Source organism: Barbus barbus (assembly GCF_936440315.1).
Source record: "Barbus barbus genome assembly, chromosome: 49".
In the NCBI taxonomy this organism is placed as follows: domain Eukaryota; kingdom Metazoa; phylum Chordata; class Actinopteri; order Cypriniformes; family Cyprinidae; genus Barbus; species Barbus barbus.
The window spans coordinates 16944870-16960987 of NC_136727.1; the positions used below are offsets into that span (position 1 = coordinate 16944870).

General features: G+C 36.3%; 1 protein-coding gene across 1 annotated transcript in view; it reads left to right on the forward strand.

Moving 5' to 3' along the window:
• The window catches only part of LOC306867622 (dedicator of cytokinesis protein 3-like), a gene marked incomplete at both ends in the record, with an annotated part of 204398 nt that overhangs the window by 146407 nt on the left and 41873 nt on the right, over positions 1 to 16118 (forward strand). Inside the window, 3 exons of the mRNA XM_079413390.1 lie at positions 6083 to 6230; positions 12583 to 12671; positions 14813 to 14938. Coding sequence (XP_079269516.1) covers positions 6083 to 6230; positions 12583 to 12671; positions 14813 to 14938 — 363 coding nt within the window. The remainder of the gene's footprint in view (positions 1 to 6082; positions 6231 to 12582; positions 12672 to 14812; positions 14939 to 16118) is intronic.

The following is a 16118-nucleotide window of genomic DNA, read 5'->3' on the forward strand; positions in this document are numbered from 1 at the left end:
GTTTTTACATTATCTTCTGTATTTGTTGTTGAAATATAATAATTTACAGAGTCATAACTTGTTTCATAAAATATTTACTTAAACATATACTGTACATTAAATAATTAAGACATCACTAACAGGTAACGTAAATATAATTAAGTATAGTCTTATATTACGCAAAAAGCTCTTCTCTAGACTTCATAGAAGCTATGGACACTGATTACTTGCCTAAATGAAATGCTACGTGACATTTTGTTTTAATGATGTCTTTCCACGGTTGAAACACTAATTGAACGATTACGTGAGAGGTGAGATGTTCATTCATGTTTATTTCACGGTAAAACTAACAATAAAGAGGAAGGGTGATCGTGCTCGCTTGCGCTCCGTGCTGCCGTTTGAACTGAGACATTATACAGCGATCTATCGCGCCACATCAAAGAGCGTCAAAATAGCATTTATTGTCTGAAAGTCCTGAAATTTTTTTACGATTTGTTCAGTACACATGCGTACCAAACCGAAGACCCGTACCAAAAATTTTCGGTACGAATATGTGTACCTTTGCACCCTTAATATATACACTCATGGTCCGAATTATTGGCACCCTTGGTAAATATGATCAAAGAAGGCTGTGAAAATTAATCTGCATTGTTAATACTTTTGATCTTTTATTTAAAATATTCACAAAAATCTAACCTTTTATTGGATAATAAGAATTTAAAATGGGGGAAAATATCATTATGAAATAAATGTTTTTCTCAAGTACACATTGGCCACAATTAACGGCACCCTTTTATTTAATACTTTTTGAAACCTCCATTTGCCAGTTTAACAGCTCTAAATTGTCTCCTATAATGCCTGATGAGGTTAGAGAACACCTGACAGGAGATCAGAGACCATTCCTTCATCCAGAATCATTCCAGATCCTTTAGATTCACAGCTCCATGACGGTGCTTCTTCTCTTCAGTTCATCTCACTCATTTTCTACAGGGTTCAGGTCAGAGGACTGGAATGGCCAGCAGAAGCTTGGTTTTTGTGTTGTTTTTGAGGTTTGTGTTTGGATTATTGTACGGTTGGAAGATCCAAACATGGCCCATTATAAGATTTCTAACAGAGTCAGTCACTTGTTGATTTTTTATCTGTTGGTATTTGATAGAATCCATGATGCCATGTGTCTAAACAAGATGTCCAGGACCTCCAGCAGAAATATAGGCCCACAACATCAAAAATACAGCAGTATATTTCATTGTACACATGGGGTACTTTTTTTATCCCTGTGTTCACCAAACCCATCTTGAGTGTTTGCTGCTAAAAAGCTCATTTTTTAGTTTAATCTGACCATAGAACCCAGTCCCATTTGAAGTTCCAGTCGTGTCTGATAACTGAATATGCTGGAGTTTGTTTTTGGATGAGCTAGGATAATTTTTCTTGAAACCCTCCCAAACAACGTGGTGATGTAGGTGCTGTTTGACAATTTTTTTTTAAGGTTTTCTGACCCCGAAACTCAACCTTTCTCTATAATTCTCCAGCTGTGATCCTAGAAGAGTCTTTAGCCACTCAAACTCTCCTTCTTACCGTGCATTAGGATGATATAGACACATCCTCTTCCAGGCAGCTTCATAACATTTTCTGTTGATTGGAAATTCTTAATTATTGCCCTGATGGTGGAAATGGTAATTTTCACTGCTCTAGCTCTTTTCTTAAAGCCACTTCACTAATTTGTGAAGCTCAATTATCTTTTGCTGCACATCAGAAATATATTCTTTGGTTTTTCTCATTGTGATGGATGATTAAGGGAATTTGGGCATTGTTTTCCCTTCTATTTATATTTCTGTAAAACAGGAAGCCATGGCTGGATAATTTCATGTTCATAATCACCCTGGACTGCTCAAAATTGTGAATATGAATGGGAATATACTTCAGAGATATTTTACTCTTTCAAGGAATTTCTTTTGAATTTCAAGGGGTACAAATAATTGTGTCCAACTTGTATTTGAGAAAACATTTTTCATAATGATATTTTCCCCCATTTTCAATTGTTTTTGTTCAATGAAAGGTTAGATTTGTGTCTTTTTATTTTAATAAAATATCAAAAGGATTAATAATGCAGATTTATTTTCAGGGCCTTCTTTGATCATATTTACAAAGGGTGCCTATAATTCTGACCACGACATAATTGACAACATAATTACAAACTTTTAATTCAGGAGCAATTAATTGCAATTAATCGATTTGACAGCACTAATAAAAATACAGTGTTAATATCTTGTCTGTCAAATAAATTTTGAAATTTTTTTTTATTATGTTTAACTTGATTTTTAAACCAAATATCTGTTTATTTATCAAACTAAAAAGTGATGCATAATTGTTTCATTATATTTAAATAAAATGTTTTGCATGAATCAATTTCAATTCTGAGTACAGCTGCTAATTTGTCAATTTTGATCGAATAAAAGTGATTTATGTTAATTTTTATTTTTGATTTCCTAAATTGCTAATTGATTAAACTTAATCTAAATAACTTATTATTCTATTGATATATTTGACTAGACATTTAAAAAAAAAAATCAATTTTTTTTTTCTTGATCGTTGAATGTGTCTTATATACAAAACTATTTTTGTATATATTTGACTAGTTTATCTAATTCAACAATGACTCTTTCATATACAATACAAAAAAGAGCACAATATACAAATATGTTAAATACAGTCAGAACGATAATATATATATACTGTGTATATATATATACAGGTCCTTCTCAAAAAATTAGCATATTGTGATAAAGTTCATTATTTTCTGTAATGTACTGATAAACATTAGACTTTCATATATTTTAGATTCATTACAACACAACTGAAGTAGTTCAAGCCTTTTATTGTTTTAATATTGATGATTTTGGCATACAGCTCATGAAAACCCAAAATTCCTATCTCAAAAAATTAGCATATCATGAAAAGGTTCTCTAAACGAGCTATTAACCTAATCATCTGAATCAACTAATTAACTCTAAACACCTGCAAAAGATTCCTGAGGCTTTTAAAAACTCCCAGCCTGGTTCATTACTCAAAACCGCAATCATGGGTAAGACTGCCGACCTGACTGCTGTCCAGAAGGCCATCATTGACACCCTCAAGCAAGAGGGTAAGACACAGAAAGAAATTTCTGAACGAATAGGCTGTTCCCAGAGTGCTGTATCAAGGCACCTCAGTGGGAAGTCTGTGGGAAGGAAAAAGTGTGGAAGAAAACGCAGCACAACGAGAAGAGGTGACCGGACCCTGAGGAAGATTGTGGAGAAGGACCGATTCCAGACCTTGGGGGACCTGCGGAAGCAGTGGACTGAGTCTGGAGTAGAAACATCCAGAGCCACCATGTACAGGCGTGTGCAGGAAATGGGCTACAGGTGCCGCATTCCCCAGGTCAAGCCACTTTTGAACCAGAAACAGCGGCAGAAGCGCCTGACCTGGGCTACAGAGAAGCAGCACTGGACTGTTGCTCAGTGGTCCAAAGTACTTTTTTCGGATGAAAGCAAATTTTGCATGTCATTCGGAAATCAAGGTGCCAGAGTCTGGAGGAAGACTGGGGAGAGGGAAATGCCAAAATGCCTGAAGTCCAGTGTCAAGTACCCACAGTCAGTGATGGTCTGGGGTGCCATGTCAGCTGCTGGTGTTGGTCCACTGTGTTTTATCAAGGGCAGGGTCAATGCAGCTAGCTATCAGGAGATTTTGGAGCACTTCATGCTTCCATCTGCTGAAAAGCTTTATGGAGATGAAGATTTAATTTTTCAGCACGACCTGGCACCTGCTCACAGTGCCAAAACCACTGGTAAATGGTTTACTGACCATGGTATTACTGTGCTCAATTGGCCTGCCAACTCTCCTGACCTGAACCCCATAGAGAATCTGTGGGATATTGTGAAGAGAAAGTTGAGAGACGCAAGACCCAACACTCTGGATGAGCTTAAGGCCGCTATCGAAGCATCCTGGGCCTCCATAACACCTCAGCAGTGCCACAGGCTGATTGCCTCCATGCCACGCCGCATTGAAGCAGTCATTTCTGCAAAAGGATTCCCGACCAAGTATTGAGTGCATAACTGAACATAATTATTTGAAGGTTGACTTTTTTTTGTATTAAAAACACTTTTCTTTTATTGGTCGGATGAAATATGCTAATTTTTTGAGATAGGAATTTTGGGTTTTCATGAGCTGTATGCCAAAATCATCAATATTAAAACAATAAAAGGCTTGAACTACTTCAGTTGTGTTGTAATGAATCTAAAATATATGAAAGTCTAATGTTTATCAGTACATTACAGAAAATAATGAACTTTATCACAATATGCTAATTTTTTGAGAAGGACCTGTATATATATATAGTGGTGTGAAAAAGTGTTGGCCCCCTTCCTGATTTTTTCTTTTTTTTGCATGTTTGTCACACTTTAATGTTTCAGATCATCAAACAAATTTAAGTATTAATCAAAGATAACACAAGTAAGCACAACATGCAGTTTTTAAACGAAGGGCTTTTTCATGAAGGGAAAACAAAATCCAAACCCACATGGCCCTGTGTGAAAAAGTGTTTGCCCCCTCCCCCCCTGTTAAAACATAACTGTGGTTTATCACACCTGAGTTCAGTTTCTCTAGCCACACCCAGGCCTGATTACTGCCACACCTGTTCGCAATCAAGAAATCACTTAAATAGGACCTGCCTGACAAAGTGAAGTAGACCAAAAGATCCTCAAAAGCTACACATCATGTTGAGATCCAAAGAAATTCAGAAACAAATGAGAAAGAAAGTAATTGAGATCTATCAGTCTGGAAAAGGTTATAAAGCCATTTCTAAAGCTTTGGGACTCCAGCGAACCGCAGTGAGAGCCATTATCCACAAATGGTGAAAACATGGAACAGTAGTGAACCTTACCAGGAGTGGCCGGCCGACCAAAATTACCCCAAGAGCACAACGACGACTCATCCAAGAGGTCACAAAAGACCCCACAACAACATCTAAAGAACTGCAGGCCTCACTTGCCTCAGTTAAGCTCAGTGTTCATGACTCCACCATAAGAAAGAGACTGGGCAAAAATGGCCTGCATGGCAGAGTTCCAAGACGAAAACCGCTGCTGAGCAAAAAGAACATAAAGGCTCGTCTCAGTTTTGCCAGAAAACATCTTGATGATCCCCAAGACTTTTGGGAAAATATTCTGTGGACTGACGAGACAAAAGTTTAACTTTTTGGAAGGTGTGTGTCCCATTACATCTGGCGTAAAAGTAACACAGCATTTCAGAAAAAGAACATCATACCAGCAGTAAAATATGGTGGTGGTAGTGTGATGGTCTGGGGCTGTTTTGCTGCTTCAGGACCTGGAAGACTTGCTGTGATAAATGGAACCAAGAATTCAGCTGTCTACCAAAAGTCCTGACCTGAATCCTATTGAGATGCTGTGGCATGACGTTAAAAAGGCGGTTCGTGCTCGAAAACCCTCCAATGTGGCTGAATTACAACAATTCTGCCAAGACGAGTGGACCAAAATTCCTCCAAGCGTTTGCAATAACTTGCAATGAGTCTGTTACAGCACTGTGATTGCAGTTGTTGCTGCTAAGGGTGGCCCAACCAGTTATTAGGTTTAGGGGGCAAGCACTTTTTCGCACTGGGCCATGCGGGTTTGGATTTTGTTTTCCCTCCATAATAAAAAACTGCATGTTGTGTTTACTTGTGTTATCTTTGATTAATATTTAAATTTGTTTGATTATCTGAAACATTAAACTGTGACAAACATGCAAAAAAAGAAAAAATCAGGAAGGGGGCCAACACTTTTTCACACCACTGTATATATAGAAATACTATAGTTTTAGTAATATGTTCCAGCTTTAGCAGTACTAAAATTATAAAATTAAGGTAACAAACATTAATGTAACAGCATTATAATGGCCACTGATGCACAGGGAAATGCTGCTCTACATTTGCTAACGAGCTCAAATATATAATTTGCAGTTTCTTGCATTCAAGTCGACGCCTAATTGTCTGCTGCAGGATTTGTATAATCATGTAGATGGTAGTATGCACACGTACGTTTCTGACAGTGATGTATAATGCTTCTTTGTTCAGGGCGGATGTTGTTAAACGACTCGAAGAAAGGCCCCCCTCACGTCCAGTACCGCCGGCCGTACGGATGTGCAGTGCTGGCCATGAGCGACGTCCTTCAGACCATCTCTGAACTCAAAGAGGAGAAAGACTTTGTGCTCAAAGTTTACACGTAAGCCACTTCTCTGCACTTTAGAGCCATTTATATGTTTGATTTATCAATTACATCGAAAAGAAAGACTGGGGAACTAAGTTTATTATGAGCTACATTAAACCGTCAGAGAAAAATCGCTCTCGCCTTATTAAATCTACAGTCTCGACAAAACACTTGAGAACTGATGGATAAAAACCACTCAGGAATATATTAGCTGCTCTGTTCCAGTGAGAACTGAGAGTTATTGTGGCCTCCATCATTTGAGATTCGCAAAGCTGAGCGTTGTAAGCACGAATTCATGTAAAATTGATGTGAATTATGCATTGTACGGATCAGATGAACATATTTGCCTCACAACTGACAGGATGTTTTCTCAAACGCAGATTTGATGTTCTGTTTTGATAAATGAAGATTTGCGCATCAAAACCACTCTCTTCCAAACCCTAGTGTGCTGCCTACCTAGCATTTTAAGCATAGCATGTATCCTTAGCATTTAAAGCAATCCCAGAATGCATTGCGACAAATCTAGAGAAAATAAATCATAAAAAATTGTGAACAGTTCAAGAAAAAAAGTTGCATTCAGGATAGATGCAAAATAGTTATATTTCAGATTTCACCCAATATTTACATGCGCTGTGTGTTGTTATGCGTATTATTACACATTTAGCATAGCAACATGTTAACATCAACTCTGTTCTATTGTTCTAATTCAGTCAGTCAAAAGGTTCCATTTCAGTTAATATGCTTTTTTTATTTTATAGTTTGCCCAATATTTGTATATGCTGTGTATTATGCTTACTAGAATATTGCCATAGATATGCACATAGATGCCTCATTAGCAACTGTTTCTATGGGACGCTATATGTAAGCCGTCCGCCATATTCTAATGGTCAACTTCACCAAAGTAATCAATGAATATTCAAAGATGCCACAATCCTGCACAGCCAATGGTCTGCGAACCCATATGGTGAATGACGTCAAGTCTACGTGTTTGGAGCGGTCGAATGGGGCACCTATATCTATGAAAATTGCACTATTAGCGTAGCGACATGCTATCTTCAAACTCAATTGGAATTAATTGTAAACATACTAGTTTAGTCACTCAGAGAGTAGCCTATGCTTTTATGTTTTATATTTTACCCAGTGTTCATATGCGCTGCAGCTTGATTATAGCATTATTAGCATAGCAAGTATTCTAGTTAATCACTTAGAAGGTTCCATTTTAGTTAGTATGCTTCTATTTTTTTATATATTTTATCCAAAATTAACCATAATTTTACTTCAAATAAAACCAAAAAAGCATTGTTACTGTAGTTAAACCATGGTAACCACATATTAACCATAGTTTTGCTATGCTAACTAGTTTAACCATGGTATTCGTAGTAAAACTGTATACAATATGCCAAAAAACCATGGCTACTACACTTTTACCATTTTAAAATCGTAGTAAATATTCGTAAGGCTGTATGTGCTCTGTATTTTGTTTACTAGAGTATTATGCTATTAGCATAACAACATGCTAACATTTAACTCTATTGGAAAGAACTGTGAATGTGCTAATTCTTTCATTCATGAGGTTCCATTTTAGAAAATGTTTATAGTTCATATTTCACACAATATTTAAATGCACTTTCACTTGAATAATTGTGTTATTAGTGTAGTAGCAGCAGGCTAACATCAAACTCTATTAGAATGGTTTATCCATTTCTAATTTTGTCACTTACACGGTTCCATTTCAGTATGATTTTATAGGTTCATATGTGCTATGCATTGTTATGTCCTCTAGAGTATTGCACTATTAGCATAGCAACATGCTAACCTCAAACACTTTTGTAATTAATCGTGACCATTCAAATCCAGTCACTCATGTGGCTCCATTTTGGTTAGTATGCTGCCTAAAACGGTAGCTGTCAATGTAGGCAGTATACTAGGTTTTTGGAGCAGAGCTAATATTCAGCTACATTCTTAGCTACATTAGCTACAGTTAATAACTAGCACAAATGACGCACACTGTATTTTCTGTACTAAACAACGCTGCAGCTAATGTAGCTGTCTCTGAAATCCTCCCCTGTGGATGGCACACGTGCTCCAGTCCTCTAGCTATCTCCATCACAGACTTTCATTACCTCAGTGTGCAGCCATGCAGAAAGCCTCCTCTGTTTTATTGGCTGGGGAACTGACAGAACTGGTAAAAGAAAGAGAAATGAAGGAAAGAAAAAAAAGAAAGTTGTATGTGTGGAGAAAGAGAGGAAAAGGGCTAGATTTCTTTGGAAACCCCAACAATCAAAATGTGCTATTAAGCCATCAGTGTCTGTGAAACTAGGAGAAATGCAGCAACGTTGAAGTGAAGAATCTGTACTTTGCACTAGTGCTGTGGAACGCATTAGTTGTGATGTTGTGGTGAACGAACCTGTGGCTTTGCTCCGTCAATGAAAAGTATTAATCGTACATTGCGTGTGAGGGGGCTTTGGAATGAGATGATATTTAGACTACTTTCAAAAACATAAAAAAAAAATAATTAATTATTTCCAACAGTATGTGTGTATATATAGATCGGGTGTGTCTCTCTTGTCCTTAAAAGTGAAGCTGCGGGCTCAAACAAAGAAAATAATTTAATTTAATAATTAATAAATAATAATAAAATAAATATACAATTTAAATTATGAAACTCCTATTGTATTATTATATTTTAACCCATATATATTTTAGTCTTTGTAGCTGTTTGTAGATATTCATTCATTCATTCATTCATTCATTCAAATAATTGCAGATTTGAATAATTAAAATACACAGTTTATATTACATAACTTTGTACTATATTCATATGCTCATTACATATATACATACACATGCATTTAATATATAAATATTTAAGATGCAATTGTATTTTTTAAACCCATATTAATTTTGACAATGTCTTTATATACAGTAGCAACCTAAGTGAAAAGTTTCAACCAGCACAATTTGCAACATTATTCTATACAGTATTTCAAAAAGACAAATGTAAGACATAAAAATGTGTGCAAGGTGTCGTGACTCAGCAATGCTTCTGTTGGGCGACAGTTCTGTCAACCGGCATGAAACTCTCTCTCACTCGCCTCGGGTCAGTCTTTTTGTTGAGCCCTGAAGTATTTCCTGTACTTTGAGCTTAAGTGAGGATATCAGTATCTCTGAGGTTGTAAGACAGGAAAAACATGCGTTTTTATATATTTTTAAAAAATATATATAAAAAAATGTTTATGCAATACATGTATTTGCATGTGTATTCAGGCTGGACTAGTTTCTAGGGACATCTAGTGGTAGACTTTTGGGAACGTAATGCCACGACAAACCAGACTTGCAGCAGATATTGTTCTGGAATGTAGCACTTTCCATCAAACAGCCTGTGTCGGTGCAATGCTGTTGTGACCCTGTGAGCGACAGACCAGAACCACCCTTGACGCCCTTGGAGCCAGTCGCCAAGACAGCCAACCAGATGGACTCTGTGGGAGTTCCGACAAAGCATCTCCCCGCTAAGCCACCACAAACACTAGCATTAGCATAGCGCAGAGATCCCTTTTCAGCTGCCACGACAGGTTTAGTCACTTCTGGATCAGGCATTAAGGACATCACTTCCCCTCAGGCCAGAAAGCTGCTGTTCTCGAACCTCCAACAGCTAGCCCACAGCGATTTAGCAGCTACTGATGCTGGAACGTAGCATATGGCTCTGTTCTCTCTCCTGAGAACGCCACACTTCTCTGCTTTTAAGCAGTAGAGTGTCATGATTTGCTTCATTGTGATGGCTCTCAACACTTGGCTGTACTTGACTGCGTGTTTTTTTCACTCACCATTATATCGCTCAAAGTGCCAATTGTTAAACACTGCATGCAAATGCTAATGCAGCTGTGCCAGTTGGGGTTAACTGTCTTGATTATAGGTTATTCTACACTCAGCGTCAAATATATACCACTTCTTTTGTAGAAACGGACGCTGGATACAACCTAAAACTCTTTAGTACCATTCTCAAAAATTATAGATTTTTCTTGCTTACAAAATGTTTTGCTGATGGTTCATTTGTCCCAACATCTTGACATTATTGCTAATTAAAAAAGACAATTTTATGGGTGACTAAAGGATTTTGCTTTATTTATTTATTAATTTACTTTTGGTTTTGATTTTGTTTTTTGTTTTGTTTCGCTTTGCTTCACTTAGCTTTGTTTTGTGCTTAGATTAATAATTTTTTTTTAATTCATTCATTCACTCACTCATTCTTTCACATTCATTCAGTTACTCATTAACTTGTTAATTTATTCATTCATTCACTCACTCACTCGTTCGTTTGTTCATTCATTCAATCATTCATTCATTCATTCATTCATTCACTCACTCACTCTTTCACATTCATTCAGTTACTCATTAACTTGTTAATTTATTCATTCATTCACTCACTCGTTCGTTTGTTCATTCAATCATTCATTCACTCACTCACTCTTTCACATTCATTCAGTTACTCATTAACTTGTTAATTTATTCATTCATTCATTCATTCACTCACTCGTTCGTTCGTTCGTTTGTTCATTCAATCATTCATTCAATCATTCATTCATTCATTCACTCACTCACGCTTTCACATTCATTCAGTTACTCATTAACTTGTTAATTTATTCATTCATTCATTCATTCATTCACTCGTTCATTTGTTCATTCAATCATTCATGCAATCATTCATTCATTCATTCACTCACTCACTCTTTCACATTTATTCAGTTACTCATTAACTTGTTAATTTATTCATTCATTCATTCACTCACTCGTTCGTTTGTTCATTCAATCATTCATTCATTCAATCATTCATTCATTCATTCACTCACTCACTCTTTTACATTAATTCAGTTACTCATTAACTTGTTAATTTATTCATTCATTCATTCACTTACTCGTTCGTTTGTTCATTCAATCATTCATTCAATCATTCATTCACTCACTCACTCTTTCACATTCATTCAGTTACTCATTAACTTGTTAATTTATTCATTCATTCACTCACTCGTTCGTTCGTTCGTTTGTTCATTCAATCATTCATTCAATCATTCATTCATTCATTCACTCACTCACTCTTTCACATTCATTCAGTTACTCATTAACTTGTTAATTTATTCATTCATTCATTCATTCACTCGTTCATTTGTTCATTCAATCATTCATTCAATCATTCATTCATTCATTCACTCACTCACTCTTTCACATTTATTCAGTTACTCATTAACTTGTTAATTTATTCATTCATTCATTCACTCACTCGTTCGTTTGTTCATTCAATCATTCATTCATTCATTCATTCACTCACTCACTCTTTCACATTTATTCAGTTACTCATTAACTTGTTAATTTATTCATTCATTCATTCACTCACTCGTCCGTTTGTTCATTCAATCATTCATTCAATCATTCATTCATTCATTCACTCACTCTTTCACATTAATTCAGTTACTCATTAACTTGTTAATTTATTCCTTCATTCACTCACTCACTCGTTCGTTTGTTTGTTCATTCATTCATTCTTTTGATTTTAACAGTGTTTTTAACACCACCAATGACAAAAAAACAATGAGCAATTTTTTTTATTATTATGCTAATATTTACTTATTTTTATTATATTTTTTATATAATAATGTGGAGATACAAAATAGTAAATCAATGAATAAATGTCATAGAATATGACAGATAAAGCAGACAAGATTGTGTTTCTATATGTTCATTTTAAATGCACATAATAAAGAACAATATCTAAAATATATAATAAATTACTAGATTATAAAATATTGTCTTTTTCTTGATTAATTGAAGTTTTCATAACTTAAAAGTGAAGGCACGTGCTTGTTACATTCCTAGTCATATTGCACTATTCTGGTTTGTAACGACAACTTTTCGCAATCCAAATTAAAATAAAACATTGTTCTCATTGAAAATCCTGTTTTAAACAAGTGAAGTGCCAGTACAATTGTATGTTGACTTTAACGCACTTTAAACACCCATTCAATACTCAAATTTATTTTCCAATATTTTGAGAAGGGATCTTCATTATGCAGTCATGCTACACTAGAGTATCACTGGGAATTGTGGAAAATTAATAATTCTCTTTGACTGGATGAAAGCCCAGTTTTTACTTTAAGTCTGGGCACATTCGTTAGCGTACTGCGATACCACCTTAGGAGAAGGCTGAAACTTCTGTTGAAACTGAGTTACTTATACTGTATACTGATAAATTACATTTGTGACTCCAAGCATCTGGGAATTGTTTGAATACTGATGCAGCGATTCCACCTGTTTCATCTGCACAACATATTTTCTTTGCTATGATCGTTTGTCCTTTTTCTTCTCTCTTTCACAGCTGTAATAATGAAAACGAGTGGTACCAGATTCATGAGAACATTATCCGCAAGTCCAGCACCAAATACACCGCCCCCAGCACTAACTACGGTAAGTGCAGTCCCAAAATGGCCATACACTTGATTTAAGTGTTATCATCAGATGAGGAACATTTAGCTTCACTGAAACTGAACAGTCCTTCCAAAAAGTCTATCCATTATCCTGCTTTGCTGTTGTAGTCAACATTTCACTTGTTTTGTTAAAAGAACTATATGTGGTTGTCTGGTTCTCTTTAAATTCTACATAATTCTACTTCAATAAAGTTATATAAATAATTGTATAAAGTTATATAAATTCAAGTAACCAACTAGGAAACAGACAAAATCTATGTGGGGAACTTTCTTGTGATCATACTATTTAGCAGATTCCTATTGGAATGACTTAATTTTACCCACAAAATTTTGGTAAATGTGACTTTGTTTCGCTTAATTCTTAGTTTACATCTATTACACAATTCTTTTTTTCCTGTCACAGAATAAAAAAAATGTAATTGCGACTTTTTTTCACAATTGCGACTTTTTTCTCGCAATTGTGAGTTTACATCTCACAATTTGGACTTTTCTTATCAGAATTGTAAATTAACATCTTGCAATTCTGACTTTTTTCTCAGAATTGCGAGTTTATATCCAACAATTCTGCATTTAGAATGCAGAATTCTAAGACTCGGGGAAGTCGTGGCCTAATGGTTAGAGAGTCGGACTCGTAATCGAAAGGTTGCGAGTTCGAGCCCCCGGCTGGCAGGAATTGTAGGTGGGGGGAGGGAATATCCAGCGCTCTCTCCACCCTCAATACCACGACTGAGGTGCCCTTGAGCAAGGCACCGAACCCCCAACTGCTCCCCGGGCGCTGCAGCATGGCTGCCCACTGCTCCGGGTGTGTGTTCACGGTGTGTGTGTGTGTGTGCATTTGTTCACTACTCACTGCTGTGTGTGTGCACTTGGATGGGTTAAACGCAGAGCACCAATTTCGAGTATGGGTAACCATACTTGACAATACGTCACGACTTTACTTTACTTTAAAATTTATATTTCGCAATTCTGACTCGCTATTGCAATATCGAGTTTATATCTCAGTTCTGAATTTGAATCTCTCAATTCTGAATTATGAGATACATTGCAAGGGGGAAAACAAATTGTAATTACCTTTTTATTCATTTTATGTAGAACATCTGGGAAATGATGGAGTCATATTAATATTGAAGAAATTAATATTGAAAATATTTTAGACAATTAGAAATATGTTTAGTTTAATTAGACAAAATTGTATACAATTTTAATACTGGCCATTTAACGATTATTAGCCATAACATGAAAATAATTATCGCCATATCATATTGGCCAGAATTTCAATCAAAATAATTATGTTGACTTTTACAGAATGTCTGTGGTTTCCAGGGTGTTGCTATGCGATTGTCAATGCGTTTTTAGCCTGTTGCTATGTGGTTGCTAGGTTGTTGCTACTGTAGGTGGTGCTGTTGGTGGTTGGTTACTGGCCTGCAGCATTAAAGTCTGGTCACGTTAGTTAAATTTTTGAGAAAAGTTGCTTACAAAAAGTGTAGCGATGGACAATAGTCACTTTCAAACCAAGCAGCGTTACGTTGAATGTGTGGGAATTGATGAAAGAGTCCAAAGTAATATTGAAAATCTAGATCACATCCCTGAAAACCCTTAAAATGAGCTGCATCAGCAAGCAAAGTAAGGCCAGTCTAGTTCTAGTGGATAACGAATATGGTAGAGGTGTGTCTTGAGGTATCTTTCAGTAGTAATTGGTATGTTAGCTGTTCTAATTGAGAGTTTATTCCACCATCGAGGGGAAGGCCTAGAAATATTTCTGGACCTGGATGAACAGAAACCCTTCCCACTGGGAACTGACGGGAGCCAGGCAATCAGAATGACTGATTGCGGCAGGCGGGCCGGTGTGTGCGATTTAATGAGGGATTGAAGGTAGCGGGTAGCCAGGTCATTAGCATTGTAGACCCAAAACAATGTCTTGATTGAATTGAATTGTAGCAGTTACTGGCAACCGACATAGAGACCTGAACAAAATTGTAACAGAGATGCAATCTCTCTGGTACGTTCTTCGAAACAAAGGCCCATTTTACTAAATAAATACTAATGTAATCACAAGGATAATTACAGTGGTTGTCAAGATGAAGTCGTTTCACATTTCCCCGAACTCTTCTTCTCGTGCAGGTCTAATCATCTCACTGCAGCTGTTGAGGGGCGACATGGAGCAGGTGCGCAGGGAAAACCCCATGATATTCAACCGTGGCGTGGCCATCACGCGCAAACTGGGCTTCCCTGATGTGATCATGCCAGGTAAGTCCCATGAAGGTCACGGTTGAACTTAAAGATTCGTTCAGGACTGAATGAATCCAAGAGGATATGTCAAGATTTTATACTCCTGGTCTGTTGCAGCAAGAAAAGAGTTATTCACAGTGCACAATATGGTGGTACTATTATATTAGAGTTTTTAAAAATGTTAGCTGATATTGGCTATTTAGTTATGCATGCTCATTTCCCTTACTTTTGCATTCAGATTCATTTTATGTTCATTTAAATTTAGTCTTTAAACATACTAATAATTTAAAAAATTGTTAAATGTAATCTTTAGCATATCTGAAAATGAGTGTCTATTTTTCATACTGTACAATGTTGTGATGCCTAAATTCACTTGTAGCATATAAATCAATTAATTTAGTTTTTTGTTGTTTTTACATTTTTATTTTAATTAGGCAAAATAGCGTCACATTTTAATACTGGCCATTTTATCGGTTATCAGGCATAACAAAAATAATTATCGGCTTAACATATCGGTTAGAAATTGTAATATTGTCATTCCTTTCAAGTGAAATAATAAAGTGTGACTCAGTTTTCACAATATGCTAGAGTGTTGTGGGTGGTTTCCAGCGTGTTACTATGCCGATGCAAACGTGTTTTTTAGACTGTTGCTAGGTTGTTGCTACTGTAGATGGTTCCTGAGGTGATATACAGTAGATGGTTGTAAATTCCAGATCGCATCCCATTGAAATGACTGGATTTCAGCTGCAAGAAAAAAAAAAAATGACGGACAATAATAAATGTTTGCGTACCTTTACCCAAACATCTGTTGCTTTTTCATTGTATCAAAGGAATCACTTAGAACCTTTTGTTCCCTTAAATAATTTTCTCATTACCTAGCAACCTCATAAAACCACCCTTCCATCACACTATCTGCAATGCCTTTCAAGTGGAGGTCAAAGCTACGCGTAAGCCTTGAAGCAAGTCTTGTGAAAGGGCCTTACTAATAATTGTACGTAACAGCACATAATCGCCCTCATTGCTTTTTAACTGCGTAGAATCAAGCTTATATAAATGAATATGACCCACATTTTGACAGACGGTACCGGCTCTCTGCTCCAAACCCCAGAGGGCCTGTAAAACCAGCTGGACTCCTGCCACGTCAAAGTTGAGTTAAGAAATCCCTTCCCTGTGATTCAGAACGAGTCTGCGGGCTTCT